Below are 17,956 nucleotides of genomic sequence, written 5' to 3'. Positions count from 1 at the left end.
GGAAGATGTTGATTTTAACTTAAGCAGCGGTTTGAAGTGGGGATTGTAGTAAAACAGTGTATCACAATTCTGCCCAAGATTTATCTGAACACCATCGTAAAGAAAAATATGTTGCTGCATCATATTGATTATGGTATGAATCTTTGTCTTAGCGTTGGATATAAACTAAAGCTCCTGCACTTCCTTTTACGATATCTAGACAACAAAATTTTTACTCTCAAAGTGTATCTAGTGTATAGCTTTATGTAAAGCTTGCATCATTCCCATGCACAAAAGAAATCCTTCTGAGCTTTGAGTGCTTTAGGTGTGATTCCAGCTACTATCTAACAATAGAGTAGTTTGAATCTCTAGACATTTTGTGTAGTAGAGAAAGACACTGTGAGGTTCTGTAGCTACTACACTGTATTTGGTTAATGAAGGTGGGGTCCATATGCAGCGAGCTGCTTCTCCCTTGCCACAAACCTTGCAAAAGAAATGTTACAAAGAAAGTGTTGATTTAGCTTTTTGGAAAGGCAGCACTCATCCATCTGACTGGGAGAAATGTTTTAGGACAGTTTGTCTGTTTTCAAGCAATGAGTGAAATACTTAGAGGAGAGTACTTATCAGGACACAGAGAAATAGATTACTGGTACTGTGGACTGGAAATGGAAAACTGGAAATCCAGTGCAGATTGTGTAACAGCAAATTATGTTGTTGCATCAGGTCCCATGAACAGTTGTTTTGAGGTAAGTCTAGATGTCTAATTTTCAGTACAGGTTTTGTGATGTAGGCTACCTCTCCTTGCTGTGAGTCACCTTGGCCCATCACCATTAAATGCTGAGGCATGTAAATACTTCTAGCACTGGCAGTCAACAGGAGGCAGCTGCATGGTAGCTATCCAAACAGTAAATAAAGGCCCTGAGAAATATTTAAGGGTCATATAATAGTTTCCTTGGCATTATGATGTTTTAGAGAATGTCCTTGTCACTTTCTTTTGTATTTTATGTGAAAATGACTAAAATGTTTGTAATATTGAATCGGAACAACAGAGTTCTAGAAGATATTAAAAACTGTTTCAAGCACTTGTTTGCCTTATGGAGTGTTTCTGGCTGCTTCCCTTAAGAACCCTGGGAGAACCTTTACTGTTTAAATTGGTGTTAGTCAGGGGACAGACAATAATAATTCTCCAAATAAGTTCTTGAAATTACTAAAACACTATACATCATTTTTAAAGTATTTGCAAACCTCTTCTTTGATTATATTAAACTAATATTAATCTAGTTATAAGTCAAATATGTTGGCAAAATTCTAGAGGAGGAAACTCCAGCTATTGTACTCACTCAGGGAGCTGCAGTTGTAAAAAATTAATTCAACCTCCTTTATTCATGACCTTAAAAATTTGGAGACTGGAGAGTGTAGATTTGAGTACTGATGCTAAATATTCAAGAAGCACACTAGTGAGTTAGGCAACCAGTTTTTATCAGTACCCTAAAAATTTTGAGATCCAGCAAATAATTTAAGGTGTGGAGTGGATTGATCAACTATGCATGATCTTAATCATATTACATGTTTTTTCTAAACCGTCAGCTTCCTGTATTTCATACCCATTCATTCAGAAAGCATATGCTGAAGTAAATACAATTTTTTTACATTGCAGTATACATTATAAAAGAGAATTGCTATAGCTACCATTTTATCATGTGGTATCTCATGCATTAAGATATTAAATTGTTTTGATATTAGTGTTTTAAAATAGTATCTAAATTAATGTCAGTATATCTTCAGTGAGAACCAATAATTCAATGGGCACAGTTCTTCAAGTCACTAAAGCATATATTGAACTTCACAAGTAACTATGCTTCTACTTAGTGAAGTATTTAGTCATTTGCATAGATATTAACTCAATGGGATTCACATATGCTTTTAAACTTAAGTGCGTATTCCAGTGAACTGATGAATGTGGATTGGATTATACCTTGTGAATAACTCAAAATTCCGAGGATTTTGGACCAACAAATCTCTTCTGAGCCACTAAATGCACTCAGTGGCACTCCATATCTCCACAGGTTGCAGAATTCAGGAATAAAGAAGATTTGCCTTATAGCTGTCAGTTTGTGTGCTATGAGAGACCTTGGGATTGCCTTTACAAATGTGTAATGTCTAAGACAGTCTGTGAAATACCAGTCTCACTGTTGCTAGGGATTAGGTTGAACAGTATCCTTGCTCAGGTGAATGAACTAACACAGGGTTTGTTTTAATACTGATTCTGGAAATTACAATGGAATTACAAACGTGACAAGAATTTTTGGGTGATCTGGCATAAGGCCCTTTTTCACTCCTGCTAAGCTGTAAGTAATTTCCTTTGTTTTCCTCACTTCTGTTTTTTATGAGTTGATAAACAGTGAACTTCTATTTATTGTTCTTCCCACTGTCCAATCAATTTTTATTTCTGCTTGTAACCTATGCAGCTTGCATGGGAATTGTGCAGTCAGCCCTATGCTCCTGACACAGGGAGATTTATAAAGGCAGTGCTGTTACGGACACAAGACTCGGTCCTGTTGCTCATCATCCTGACTGGGGGTAGGCACTGAGGTCCTGGGCCTGCAAAGTGTCATCATCCCCAGGGGCATGAGCTGTGTGTGACACAAGGATAGCCCCCGTGCAAGCATGACTCCAAAAAGAGTAGTAGTGTGTAAGGGACCTATTTAAATACCTAGTTTGAATACAGTATATGTATTGGTCAGCAACCAGAATGACTTACACTTAACTGAAATTACTTCAGAATACATTAAATATGTGTGCCTTTCATTTGAGGAGTCTCCAGGTAGCAAGATGCTATGATGTAGTTTAACTGCTTAACCATGTGTATTTATTATATTTTGACAGACCTGTCTTGAGATACTATCATGTTTTCTTGCTAAGCAGCCTAGCATCCTTTTCTACTGCTTTTTAAGAGAGAATATGTTGTCTGTAATATTATTTCTTAAGATTTTTATCACAAAAAGTAGATGTAAAACAGAAAAGCTCTAATAAAAACACTTGATCTGGGAGCATCATTGGGTTTAAAGAAGTTCTGTTGGGCTCTGATGTTCAAGACTAATGAAAACTTTGATCTTTTTTTGGTGTATTTTCTCTTACTACAGGAATTTTTATATATGCACACTCTAAATATATATAGACTCTAAAGGTTGTTCTGACAACACACTTAAATAATAAATCACCATAATAATCAGTTATATATAATGCTTATGAAATAATTCCAAAGTGTATTCATAGTAGCTTTGTAGAGTACACAGCATTTTCATGAACGAAGTGAAAGTAATTGCAAAAACATTGCCAGTAAAATTAATGGATGACGAAGACTGAGAGAATAATAAATGCTTCTGAGAAGAAGTGAATAATAGAGAGTAACTGAAATTGCTGGTAAATTGTGCCTATTGAAATATAATGCATCACCACTGGAAGGGTGTTCTACATCTGAAAGGGGGATCTCCAACTAAAATTTATTTCACCACACCTCAGACAGCTACAGGATAAATGTCATCATCTGAGCTAGTTGCTCTAGACTTTCTTTATGGATAAAATGGAGAAGAATGAGCACACTTTAACTGTTATTCATCTGAAATGTTTTAGAAGCCTGCTTTTGGATAATACAAGTTACACCCAGAGAGTGTTTCTTTGTCATAGAGACAAGTGGCCCAAGCTTCTACATTTGAGCAAATGAATCTCAGTGTGGGTGTCTGTACACCCACAAAAGAAATTGAACACATTGTGTTTTCCTCTGGCAAGGAAAGCTAATGTGACCCTTGAATCTGTATAGCAAGGGAGTCAGTAGGAAGAATGATGTCAATTTTCTTCACTATAACATCTTCTTCACATTTATGAGATTGCCTGTGTATCATACAAAATACAGATACAGTGATCTTTGAAAAGGCTGTTTAAAAATGCGTGTGTCTTAAAAAAATCACAGAAATTAATAGCTGAAATGGGATTGCAGTGAAGGACAATGGAGTATGACTCAGACAGAAATGGAATTACTATTTTCTGCTGTGCAGAATTGTTAACCTGGCAGATATTGGACTTGCAGCAGTAGAGGTTAAGAATTGTTTGTCTATCTGCTTCTGTTACCTTACAGTTTGGCTTAATTAAATCTAAGATGGGCTTCTCTCAGTCCCATTTAATTTTATTAAATTAAACTGACTTCTTAAAAGAGACTTGCTGATATTAACTTTCTCTTTATTGAAAGCATCTCATTTTAATAAATTTCCAACAGCTGTTTTGATGTCACTTTTAAATTTGTGTGTAAATATAGTAATGTTGCAACTAAGTTGGATAATGTTAAGGGAAGGTTATTCATACTGCCCTGTGAAGGTTTTTGTCTTTTTGCACTACTTGTTTACAGGGTGTGGGAAGAACTTCATCTTGATCTCAATGCCTAAGTAGAGCACTTAAAAGTGAATGGTGTGAAGAACTGCTAAATTTTCCAGTATCTATGCGATTTAGAGTGTTACTAGTCTGTGCAGTTCTTATGCACTTCCAGACACCAGAGCCAGTAATCCATGGAGAGCTGGTATTGATTGTGTGAGGGAATGCAGCCTACCTAATACTGAGCAATGTACTGCACAGATTCAATATGGCATCCAGCTCTAATGTGTCTTATTTTACTTTGAGAATTCAAAAATAAAATGTACAAATTCAATTTGTTCAGAAGTTGAAGCCCATCCCCTCCCAGTAGCTTTACAGGGAACATAGCATTTTTCTTTTTTCCTGCAAATAGAGTTCCTTTGGAATTGCCATAAGTCCCAGTCACTCTCTCAGAGCCATGTGACAGAAAACATAAGGCTTATGGTGAAAACAACCTTATGTGGGTTGCAAAGGATAGATAAACTGGTATTTGTGAACCTGGCATTATTTTTCATGGAGTAGTGCAAGGAAGCTTTTAAAACTGCAGAAATCCCATGTAAATCTTGAATCACAACAGGGCTGTGTGCACTGATAATTTCATATACTTGTAGTTCTTAATGAAGTACATTCACAAGGCTGAAGGTGAGTGAATCCTCAGCTGAAGCTGCAGGCTTCTATAAACCACAGCCCTCAGAATAAGAGATGAAAAGTCTTTGATTCTGAGTTTAAACTTTATCCAGAAAATGTTTCATAGCAGATGATCTCAGCTATTTTGAGGAAGCACTCAAGTGTGCTTTTTCTTTTGCTGTGTCTGTAGCTGCCTGCACCTGTGATTGCCTGGCAGGTCCTCATGCCCTTTTTGCTCTGAAGAACTCATGTCAGAAATTTAGTATAGCTGCAATATCACAGCTTGTGTATCACATTTTCCAACTGACAGTTTTCTTCATCTTTCTGAAAGGGAAACTTCAGAAGATGTGCAGTGCCTTTACTCATTTAATGCTTTTCTTTGCTGTCTATCAAAAACCAGTGAGTTCCTGAGTTTACTGGAAACAAACATGCAGTAACTCCTGCACTTTAAAACAGAATCAGAAATAGAAAACCATTATTTATTCTTTCAGAGTACAATGTATCAGAGATCTGTTCTAAAATGTCATGCCCTAATCTAAATGTGTATGAGCTCATCTGTTCTGTTTGGATGCACATCTGTAGTTGCTTAAATATTTAGAAATTTTTAAAAATTAAGCAAATCATATTCAATGGACAACATTTTCTATTAAATGGTTAGGTATTTAAGGTATCTACAGCTTTTAAGGTGTTAAAGTATTGTAGTTCAGGAAACTTAAAAATTAACTCCTAATTTCTGTTTGAACTATGGTTTATATGTTTTTATCCTTTGTAAAACTGACATTTGCTGGTTACATTGCACTCTTTTAATCCATTTGTATATTTAGAAGAACAGATACTGGTCAGGGAGAACTTTAGTCGTTCTTTTTACTTGTATCAGGGCAGCCTGGGAGTCCAATATCTCCTACAAAGCTTTGCTTATTTCTGCCTATGTGGGACTGGCTGCCTAAATACTGAAAACAGGCATATAATGAGGATGCCATTGTACATACTTCAAACAGGAGGAATGCTGGGAAGGAGAAAAAGAGGTGTAGGGGTTATTTACCATTTGGATTTTCCAGTTGCCACTTCTCCCTTCTCTGAATGGAGGTGAGGAGTGCCTTATGGTTTCTTCTCTGTGGACAATGTTAGGCTTGTTTCTCTACATCCACCTATGAGAAGAAGAAAGATGAGCTTTGTAGAGAAGACTGAAAATCCATGTCTTATTACTGTACTGTAACCTAAATGTGAAAGGAGAGCTAATCCTTAATAAATCTTTCTAATGGTCAGGAGAGTTTTGGAGGTGCAGTGCATAACAGACAAGCAGCGTTGGGGCTGTGGGAGCACTTTTGGAGAGAGGGCAGTGGTGCTTACTGGTTAGCATGTGCTTGTTTTGGTAAGAGAAATATTTTCTCTCAGAGGACATGCTGTCCATGTGGGAATCTTTTAGCAATCAGGATTTTTAATGCCGGTATTACAAAGAACAGTGATTGCTAACACTGTGTGTGAAAGAAGTGGTGCCTGAAATTAATAGGCAGGGAGCTCTTTCAGGAAGTATAAAAAGTAGATGAGTAACTGGGAAAAGAGGAGTGCTGTGAAGGAACAGGAAGGAAAGAGAATCATTTATCTGTACTTTGTAGATTACACTCCTTTCTAAGGACAGTTCCATTAAGGCTGGAATGTGTTCAGGACACTCAAATAGCAGAAAAGATAGAGAAGTAATTTTTAGATAGAAATACTAGAGAATGGAACAGGTGATTATTTTCAGATGCTTATTTCTGTGGTGTCTGATGTCTGTACTGGTTTCAAGAGATGATGGTGTTATAATAAAACTTCCTATCACTTAAAGCTAGAACTGCAGATCATTTTATATTTGACCGGTCTTCAAACAGATTGCAGTCCTCATCAGATACCCTCCAGTTTTCTTGTTTCTCTCTCTTTTGTTAATGCTTTGTGACTAGATTATCTGGTCTAATTATTTTTTGGACCAAGAGAAAAATATTTTGTTCTGAGAAGCAAACTCCTGTGTTTAGTGTCAGAGTTAGAAATAAGGAAAATAATTAGGCAGAAATTGCCAGCTCTTCCTTCTTTTTCAAAATCCTCTTTTTTTTTTCTTCAGCTGGTGCTCTTTTGTATAAATGAAAAAGGTCCATCTTTATTGTTAGCAGCTCTGCACACCTGGAGATTTGACTGGGAACTTGTTCTCAGAAGAGATGTTTGAAGGACGTTACTCCATGGAAAGCTGTATCTCCCATAGCTGTTATTGCCATGCTCTTAGATTGAATTAAAAAATTCAGTATAACTTTTAATTGTGTCAGTTGTTGTCATAATTCCAATTCAGCAGTGTGGAAGGCAGCTTTGTGGTTTTAAGTGGCTGAATCATATCACGTGGCCATGACTTTTAAGGTGCTGTCCAAGGGAGAGGAACAACTTACCTGGCGAAAGCTTATTAGGCTGGAAGGCAGTGTTCCCAGTGACAGCCTCTCCTTGTTATTTGCAGTCCTTGCTTGGCTGCTTGTTCGGAAACAGCCTCCATACCTTGAACTTGAGCATTTGGGAAAGGACAGGACTTCTTTCATGTGTGGAAATCTGATGAACAGTAGAAGTGTAAAATGCCAAGCTAGTCATATCTTCGCTTGTTCTTATGTCAGCAAATCCCTAAAATGCCTCATCTTGAGAACACAGAAAACATCTCATTGAAACCTGTGACTTAAATTTTTCCCAGAGCCGGGCATCCTGCCCAGATCCCTCCATGCTAAACTCCCATACAAAAGGGATAAAGACCATGAATCCAGAGAGGGCTGGGGGATTATTTGTCCAACAGACAGTGTCTATTCTCTACCTGGATATGAAGCCAGTGTTAACTTAACCCGCTCTAGAGTGAAGGTTGGAACCCCCAGCCTTGCCCTGCTTTATGCTGCTAATTAAATGCCAGAAGAAAACAGTAACTCAAAAAGCTGCACTAGACAGAAAAAGGTTAATCCCATCTGAGTGAACACTTTAGTCATTCATCCATCAGTCTTGCTATGTGCAAGTTGAGCCCTAAGTCTTTGGCCTTACTGCATAGTTGTTTTCCTTCTTTCACTTATAAATCTCTCTCAATTCCCATGTTTCTGAGGTTTTAGTTGCTAGGCTTACAACATGTTAGCGATACACTCTATGATACTAGGGCTAGTGAGAAAAGATAACTTAAAACAATTTTTCTGGTTTGGTAGCTCCTTAAATGGAAGATTTCACAGATGTCATTATTGGTATCTTATAGGCTGGATTTATTTTTTAGATCAGTCAATGAGCAGCACTTGGTCCATGAAAGCATTTTAGAGATGGTTTCAGGTTAACCAGCTGTGTTCAGAAGTAGATGTAGACCGACAAAAATCAGTAGAGGTTACACTGGCAATAAGAGATTCAGTGTCCAGCTACTGCAAAGCTGGAAGAGAGCTGGGCAGGTTTGTTCACTGTGTTGATAAAATTTCTGTGGTATGAGCAGGTTTGTCCTAACATTCACCTTATGCCTTGTGGTAGCAAATTCAGCTCTGCACAAAATTATTTTCAGGTGATTATTTTGTTCAGACAACTGATTGTAAGGGAAGTTTATGTTCAAAATGCAGTAGGGACAGGCCACCCTCCTTGTAAAGCTCTACAGGAAGGTAGGGCAGCTGAGAGCAACCTTGATTTAATCTTGATTTAATCATCCCAGGAATCCACAGAGGTCTGCTGTTTCAGGAAGCAGATGGAAAGACAAAACTGCAAATTAAATGTGAAACTGAGTGCTGATTCTCACTGTAATTTTTTTTTCTGAATTTATGGCAAATGAGGAGCAGTGGAATAAGAAAATGATGCAATTCTAAGCAGTTACAGATGATGGGCTTTTCAGTGGAGGTACTTCTGTGATTCCTGGTGAGCATCTCTTGGTTACAAAGTGCTTGGTATGATTTTAACACACTTTCCCTGCTCCTCTGCAGGCCTCTACACCTGCTGAAGGCTGATCTTTTTAGAACTGAATTTAAAATATTCCTGCAAGACTTTGTACTTAAAAAACCTCTTACTCAAAGTAGCAGGGCCTTTTATAAGGAGAGAGTGGTAATAAACTGCAGTGTGTTACAGGCCAGATTTTTAAAGGTATTTTAGTTCTATAGCAAAGCAAATTAAAGCACAAGATGCTTTTGGAAAACAAGACTCTTAACTGTGTAGATGCTTTAATGCATTTGTTCCTAGTGGTTTGCCTGAGGTTCAGTTAGTCACTGCTAGAGAGTGGAAATGGGAAACTTTCTCTTTACTGCTGTAGCCATTAATTATTTTTGCTTTCTTTTTGAGAAAGCAATAGGAAAATGTAGCTGTTTGTAGAATCCAATGGACTAGGGAAGTAATAGTAATGGTATAAATGATAGTTCAGCTTTTTTCTGAGTTGAGGTTTCCTGGAACCTCATGTTTATAACTGTAATGGATGAAGCTAAACTCTCGCTGTTTGTCTCTGTAATCACCACGTGATTAAGCAAAATTATTTGCTACATCCTTTCTACAGCGTGCTTAAGGGAAGTCTTAGGTAGCAGGTCTTTAAAGAATTTGATCTCTTCAATGCATTTTGATAGTAAAAACGTGCTATTATTGCTTTTCTTCTGGTTAATCATAGTTCTTGTTGCAAACTTAATATCTGATTTGGGTGTTTAATATTTCCAAGTTTGCATTCATTTTTCTCTATATCATCTCATTTGCTTACAAAACAGGGTGAGTATGAATTCCAGATGAAATTGGTTTTTTGTGTTTATAGAAAAAAAGCAATACAGTTTCTACAAGTAGCTTTTAACAGTTAAATCCTTTTACCCTGTTTTTTCATCATTACTGCATATTGTCATTTTACTGTTTTTGTCATTATATGCATTTGTTTCCATTATCCAGGATGCTGAGAAATTGGCCGGTGAAGAGCATGCCTGGAAAGAAGTCAAAGATGCTGTAAATGAAGTGAGATATCCAAAATCAAAAGAAGGTATCCTTTCAGTGACAAGCTACAGTGTGTCATTCAGCTGTGAAAAGATTCCACTAGTATGCAGTTCATCTCTTGAGATTAGTTTCCTTACATTTACATTATTTTTATTTTATTTTTTAAATTCATTTGATGTTTAAAATGTGTAAAATTCTTAATTGTATTAATAATAGAGCCTCTCATTACTTGGAATGGAACTGCTTTGTGTCAGGGATAGTAACTATCAAGGACATGAAGGGATATTTTGGTTCTGATTTGGATTTCTGCTATCACAGCCCACTGCTATCACAGTCCACTTCTAAATGAAGTGGATTTAATTTATATGAAATCCACTTCATTTAGAAGTGGGTTTCATATAAATCCACTTCTAAATGAAAGAAAGCTTAATTTGGAATGTTGTTAAATTCTTTGTTCCATTACTCTCAATGTGAAGTTTACAGGTTCTCATTCTTTGCACAGCAATGACAATAACAAGGAAATAATCACAGACAGGTTTACAGCAGAAATTATAACATCATTATAATAGGATATAATAATATATAATAATAATTGATAATTAAGCAAATTGAATGAAATGATCTTGCACTAATAAACAGAACTGGAGTCTAATGGCTGCCATGTAGATATTCAATCCAATTAAAGAAATTAGTGAACAGCAGCAACCAAGACAAGATGAGCAGAAGAGAGCTGGAGATTTTTACTATAATACTATGGGTTTATTAATCTCTTTCTTATCTTGGTCTATTCAGTGGAATTTCCCTGACTGAGAATTTGGCCTATTGTGGCAAGATGCCTTACCATTTTCAGAAACATGGGCTTTCTCTCAAGCTAGAAAGAATTAATCTTCCAGTACTCCTTTTTGGCAGCACAAAAAACAAGTTTGCATAGTGATATTCCAGGCTGGAAACGAGTGATCACAATTTATACAGTAACAAAAACCCCAACCCATTACACTGAGTTTGTTTCTTTCTAATCCAGAGAGATTAATTTTTTTAGCAAAGGGGAAACAATCATCTCACCTTGTTTTAATCTCACATAGTTTCTAGTTTGTTTTAAGTTCTCTGTTGTCACTGGATTGAAACAGACAGTACTGAAATAGATCTTCAGGGTCCACTTTTCAATCTGCATGTTAAATTATAGATATGCAACCAGAAGGTGCAATGATTCTTATATTTAAACTGTGCAGTCAGAATACTGGTCCTATTTAATGTTGCTGTATTAAATTGCAGGAGAAATTGCATTAATGTATTTTGCGAATGTCTTTAATGAAGATTATTGATTTAACTGATACTTAAAAATTAATCAAACGTGTGGTAATAAAAGGCATCAGGACTGGCTGGAAAAATCTGTTCTTGTTGTCTGTTCAGCTTCTGTTCTCAGTCATGCACTATTTGAAACGTGTCATCTTTCCTTCCACTGCACCACAATACCCGTGTTAACTGACCTGCAGTGGGGAGTGCAGTATTGGAGAGGGAACTTGACTTTTGTCCACTTGCCAATAATGAGTAGAAAACCTTCCTGGCAGACTGAGGCACATAGTTATTAGCTCCTGAAAATACCATTTTTTAAACTAATTAAACCAACACTTTCTACAGTTGAGAAAGCTGGTGACTCCCACACTCTGACTGAAACTGATGTGGTGTTAAAATGCAAATTTTACAGTTACAGCTGCTTGGGACAGTCCTCCTCTGCTCCTGGGCAGATGCGGGACATGCAGCTCCTTGGTACTGTTGCAGCTGATGGCAGGTTTTGTAGTTTGCAATTTTACTTACCTGAAAATTTTGTCCCAAGAGATTTTATTGTATAACACATCTACTATCAGATGCTGGTGAGTGCACAAAGTAGAATAATGAGAAGTAAAAGCAGACATACTGTGCATCAGCTAAAATGGTAATCTTTCAAGAATGTCAGCGGTTTGTACTTTCTACAAAAATTGTATCAAGTGGAAATAACATCCCTCATTCTTCTGTTTTTTGTCCTTAATCAGTTGTAAAGAATACATGGATGTTTGCCAAAGATATAAAGGTTAAGGTGCAATTTTATAATAACACATTCCTTCCCTTATATGGCTCTTTCAATCCAAGGGCATGAGAGCAATTCACAAATAATTAGTTTAGCCTTGTAACAACCATGCTATAAATGCTATAAATGGACCATGGTGGTCGCATTCTTAAATTTAAGTATGTAAATATTCCCATGTTCAAGATGGACTAATTACTTCATCACAGGTTTGTCATTGTGCACTTTAAATTCATTACTGGATTAGTGTGAATAGTACTTGCAATAATTTTTGTGAAGATAACTGCTGGACTTCCTTGAGCTGATTGTGTGGAAAGGGCTATAATACAATTAATGTTGTCACTTCTCTTGCTGTAAGTCTAATTTTTTTTCTTTATTTCATTTCTTCTTACTTATGTGAGTAGTATCTTTTTGGTGTTAAGACTTCTTGCATTCTGGGACTCCCATGGGTATAATCACAGGTGGTAATACTCATTTGAAAACTGCAAGTTTTGGGGTTCAGATTAGGTGTTGTCAGAGAGAGAAGAATCTGGTCCACAGAGAAGTCAAATCAATGTAGAATGTAATGAAAAAAGTGATTTATGCTAAGGAATATCCAAATAAAGTGAGTGCAAGGTTATCTTTCCTGACAAAAGGAGGAGGTTGATATTCCAGCCTCACAAAAAATCTTGTAGCATTGGAAGTGAAAATCTCCTTTACTGCCAAGATCATTAGTCCTGGACTACAGTCAGACATCAAAACTGTGATTCTTTTCTTTCTCATGCATGAAATGTGCAGCTGTACATGAAAAAAAATCATAATGCTCTTCATGAGTGTTTCAAGGAGAAAATTAATTTCAAGAAAAGGTTCTAATTTCATGAGAATGATAAAAAAGTATATGCAGCATAAAAGAATAAGTCATTATTTTATATAAATATATATTTATATAAATTTTTGAAAAAATTTTTTAGCTGCTGGGACTTTTTAAAAGAAATTTCCATTGACTCTTGCCCTTGGCTTTAAGAACTGGAGTATCTTAAGTAAATAATGTTTCAGTACCTAAATAAAAGTTATTTGAATTTTTGTTATGTATTAAAATATCCTTGCCATTTTTCATCTTTCTTTTACCATTTATTGCTAAAATACTGCCTTCTTTAGAAATTGTTTTGCTACATGTAAATGAAGCACTGTTACCTAAGCTGCCACTTCAGCATTTAAGTATGTTTTCAAGAATTGTAGCAGAGCCTGGAATGATGTCAGCTTTTCTATTTTAATGCTTTGAGACTCTTACTCCTTGCTAAACAACACTTAGAAATTGTCGTTTTGCCTGAATAAATATATTTCTTTAACTAAGGCAAATAACAGAGTGGAGGCATGTTCTGGCAAGGTGCCAGGATCTCTTGAGCAACAACGAGGGTCATCTACCAGATACAAATATCTATCAGCTGAAAATGCTTGACTGTGCCATGGATGCCTGTATTAACCTTGAATCCTGGGAAGAAGCATTGTATTATGGCAGCAGGACTCTGGAACCATACAGGTAAGGGATGTAATTGGTTCAGCTGGTTCCAAAGAGAGGGGAAAGCTGGCTGTCTCATTAAAAGTGAAGACTGTGCTTCATCTTGATGCTCCTTACTGTTTTTACTTCTTGTGTGTATCTTGCACTACTTTCTAGGTTAGTGAATGAGGCAGGATGCTTGTTCTGCTTTCACAGTCAGGCTGAAAGCAAATTAAAGGATAACAGGAACTATAATAATAACTGATTATTATCTCCTTGCTTTTTCATATGTTCAGATGATGCCCCGTCCCTGATCAGAAGCTGACTTTCTGTTTCAGGCTCTATTGACATGAGGGTATCAGTGTTTTGTGCTGAGACAGGCCAAAAGTGAGGGACAGGTAGCTGGTTGAAATAATGTGTATTCTCCATATACTCTATGCATAGATTTTACAGAAAGAATAAAAAGTCTTGCAAAATGCAATATCAACTCAAAATTAAAAAGCTCCTGGTACTTATTTTGGGGAAGAGATCAAGGTGGTGAAGTACTTGTTTTTCTTCTCTCCTGATCAGTACTTGTTCTTGTGCTGTGTGCTGGGAGAGTTTCTGAGTCTGATGGTCTTTTGTTGATAAGGTAGGATAGTCTAGGAGTTCATACGTAATGTGATAAGGCTTTAAGTTGATTGGAGCCTGGAGCTGTAAGGCAACTTTGGTTCATCTGATAGAGAAAGGGTAGGTGCTTCTGCTTTGGTCCGTGTGCTAAAAGCTTTAGAAGACTCACATCTTTGGGTTCTCAGTAGTTGCATTGTTTGTAGCCAAGTGTAAGCCTGTGCTGAGTGTCCAGGTACAATGTCATTCACACATGAATGTTCATTCTCAGGAAGGTACTTTTTAGAGCATCCATTTCTTCTCTGTTGGTGCACCACGTGGTGTTTCAATATCATGTGTGATGTTGAGAAGTGTGAGGGGTATGCTAGAGCTGAACAATATGCTCTGCTGTGAATATGAACATTTCAGATGCTATATATTTTCCTTAATCAAATGGAGATGCCATCAGCATTCAGTGTTTTGCCTGAGGAAATCCCATATGGCAGCCTGTTTCTGAACAAAACTCAGGGCTTCACTTGAGGAACATAGTGTTTCAGAGCTTTCACTAAAAAGTGATTGTTGATAAAACCTGCATAGGCTGTGATGCATCACAACTGTAGAGTAGCTCTGTGTTCATAATGACTATTCCTTTTCATAGAGGTGGACATGAGTACCTAAAAATTTTCACATTTCTTCGGGGTGAAATTCACGTTGTACACATCCCACTTAACCTTTTATACAGGCTTATGTAGTACTGCAGCAGTACATGCTTCCTGCCAGTGTTCTACCTTGTGGCACACTTCATATGAACAGAGTAGTCTGCGTGTTTAAATGTTCCTCTATTCAATAAAAAACCCCAAACCTCAGTTGCTTTGGGTTGGGTTTTTTATAAGTTGTTAACTCAGTTCTTCACAACTGAAAACAGCATTTTTTTTTCTACAGACATTTCTGAGAGCAGAGATTGCAGTGAGACCAAGTGCAATCTTACCAGATAATTTAATGAAGCTTTCTCTGTTTTGCTTGCTGAAATGTACCACAGTTTTCAAGCTGTTTTGTGCAGCAGTTTGGAGATGAAGGATTTGACTGTGCATCCAATTAGCATCTCTTAAGGTAATAATTATTTACATAAGATATTTGACCTTTTTTGCACCTTGGAGAGCTTGTCGCTATTCTCTCCTCACCCAAAAACATTATTTAAGAGAGACTTTCAGTTGTTTCTTTTTCTTTATACTTTGAAGTCATCACTACAAGCTTTGACACACCTGAAACAAAATCCTCAGTTTCTCATTACAACAAATTGTGCCCTAAGCAGCAGGAGAGCAAATCCTAGGAAATCCTTTGGGATACATTGAATTTCTCCTGTTGAATCAATCTACTGCTTGGCTGCTCCTGCAGTTCCATTATAGCTACCTATTTTCCTTTCCTCAGCTCTGGAAAAAGTATTCATACAGATCTCCACAGGGAATCACCTGAGAATTCGCGCAGTCCATATAAATAGGAAATCATTGTTACAACTTTAAAGGCTCTGGAGATTTGGTCAGAACCAGTTTTAATTTCAGGTAATGTGTTTATTGTGCATTTTCCATTTCTTTAGCAGCAGGATTAATTTTCAGTGCTGTGTGACACATTGTATCATAATGTATGTTTTCATTATGATGGTTGCCGACTTTTTCAGAATCATCCACTTCATGTAAGCGGCAGAGATAGATCTATACTGCATTAAACTGATTTTTCATGCTGGATACCAGGCCCTGTGTTTTAGGTAGCAATAATCAATAAGGAGCATTGTTCAGGACCTCTGAAATAGTTTGGCAGAAAATAAAGGAAGAGGTAGTGTCTGCCAAGACGAAAAGCTGCCTTCTCCTTTTGTGCCGAACTGTAGCCATCCATTTTTTGTTAAAATCTACAGTGGGTACTTTCACTGAATAGCCCAAGCCAAGTGTATCTACACAGCTTTCCTTGTAAATGCCCCATTAATAGCCTGTCTGTCCAAGAGCCTTAACCAAAGTTAAGACATTTGCCTAAGTGAAAGCTGCCCCATGTCATAGTCAGCGCTCAGCAGCTTGCAAAAATAAACTTCCTTTCAAAAATCCTCAAGAGCCTTAACCACAGAATAACAGAGTATCAGCAAGAGGTGTTACATGGGTTTGTCATGTCTCAGTTAGCACATTCACACTCTGGTCTGACTGCTGCCCGTGAAGGATCAGATTCAGAGATACTGAGAAAGACAGATTTCCCTTAGGTTACCTCAGAGGAAGGACCCAGCATTTAGCCCTTAAATTACTGACAAGGCACATATGTTCTGGGGATTATGTTTGGGGTATATTTTCCCTTGTCTCAAGTATTCAGTGCTTTACACTGCTGCCAGAGAGTGGAAAAATGCATCTGTTATAAAACTCTGCTAGATATCCTCAGCTATTGTGACAAGGGTCAGAGGAGGAAAAGAAGTAACTGTGTGACACCACAGGCCTGTTGGGCTTACCTGCTGGATAACACCATGTCACCTCTCTGGGCTCATGGGACATCAGGTCTGGTGAGATTCTGAGACAGAGACAACAAAAATGTTCATCGATTTCTGCTCTGCACTGATTATAATCCCCTGCTGAATTTCAAGCTAATGTAGAAATCCCACTGATTTTCAGATGGGTTGTTTTAATTGAAAACCCTTCATCTGCAGTGCTGCAGCATTAGAGGTAAGTGGAGGGCTTAGTATACAAGAGAAAATTCCTTCTTTTCATCCCGTGCAGAAGTGTTGAGCAGGAGTGCTGCTCTGGCTCTTCACCCAGCAGCCTTGCACGTCCTTCCCCCTCCAGCCCCTCTCCTGAGTCAGCACAAATGCAGGGCTGGTGCAATGTGACTGCTCTGCTTCTGCAGGGAGCTGGGTAGTGCAAGCACCCCATATTTGTGTTATCTGTGCATCATTTGTCTGCCCTTCTACCTCCTCCTACTCTCTATCCCTTCCAGTAATATTTTGTAGTACCCCATTACTTCACCTTTTGTCAGTGACTGGGTTCATTTAGGCAACAGGGAAAGCAATCCCAGTGAGTGCAATTTTGGATTGTTCTGCAAAGGGCTGGGTTTAAGAACAGTGGCTGGTGTGTTCTTGTTTTTTTCTGAGAACATGGTTGAATTTTCATTGGGTTAATGAAATACCAGCCAGGAATTTTTTATTTAGAATTCTAATTCAATATGTATGATGGTCTGTGTTTTCTAACTATGTGAACTTCAATCAAAAGGCAGATTAAAAATTGATGGTTGCTATAGTATCCTTTTCTTGAATCATGATCTTGTAAAAAAGCCAAAAAAAGCTGTAGAATTTAATATTCTTGGAACAAAATCTAAACTTATTTTCTCCTCTTCAAGAAGGATTTCCAGTAAAGAGTCTGACTTTCTTTTGGTCTGACTTTCCCCCCTTTTTGAATGCATTTAGAAAAAAACCCGTTTTTACAGCTATGTGTTTTGCAATACACATGTGATACATGCAATAACTGGAAATTTTTTTTTAATCAAATATCTTTGCTTCTTTATTGAGCTCAACAGACTTCTGTGTACTGGCTAGTTCTAAGGTACTTGAATTGAATTTGTATTTACATTGAAAGCTGGAGAGCCGAAAAATATCCCCAAAACTGCACTGCAGTGATAACCAGGGCCACTGGGGGATGCTACTGCTTAAGGGTTACAGCCCGGACTCGTCGCCAGTCAGCACCCTGGTTATGGAAGGTCCCCCGGGGGTTCGTGCCTGGCTGCCGCATTTCTGAACCTAGAGACAGTACTAATTCCGTGACCAAAGTTCAATGTCTTAATCATAAACCATCAGTTGTAAACATAAATCTTACCTCTGGGATCACCCGAGAGGGAGAGAAAAATGTCAAGGTGGAGAAAGCAATTTAAAGAAATAATGAAACAAA

The 17,956-nt window shown here is 37.4% G+C and overlaps 1 protein-coding gene across 11 annotated transcripts in view; it reads left to right on the top strand.

Moving 5' to 3' along the window:
* The window catches only part of SMYD3 (SET and MYND domain containing 3), a 377,228-nt gene that overhangs the window by 318,373 nt on the left and 40,899 nt on the right, over positions 1-17,956 (top strand). For all 11 annotated transcript variants that reach the window (XM_064414707.1, XM_064414708.1, XM_064414714.1 and 8 more), the window contains 2 exons: positions 9,883-9,970; positions 13,331-13,505. In XM_064414707.1, coding sequence (XP_064270777.1) covers positions 9,883-9,970; positions 13,331-13,505 — 263 coding nt within the window. The remainder of the gene's footprint in view (positions 1-9,882; positions 9,971-13,330; positions 13,506-17,956) is intronic.

Source organism: Passer domesticus, chromosome 3 (assembly GCF_036417665.1).
Source record: "Passer domesticus isolate bPasDom1 chromosome 3, bPasDom1.hap1, whole genome shotgun sequence".
NCBI classification, from domain to species: Eukaryota; Metazoa; Chordata; class Aves; order Passeriformes; family Passeridae; genus Passer; species Passer domesticus.
The sequence above is the reverse complement of the archived record's forward strand: the minus strand, read 5'-3'. Positions and strand labels throughout refer to the sequence as shown.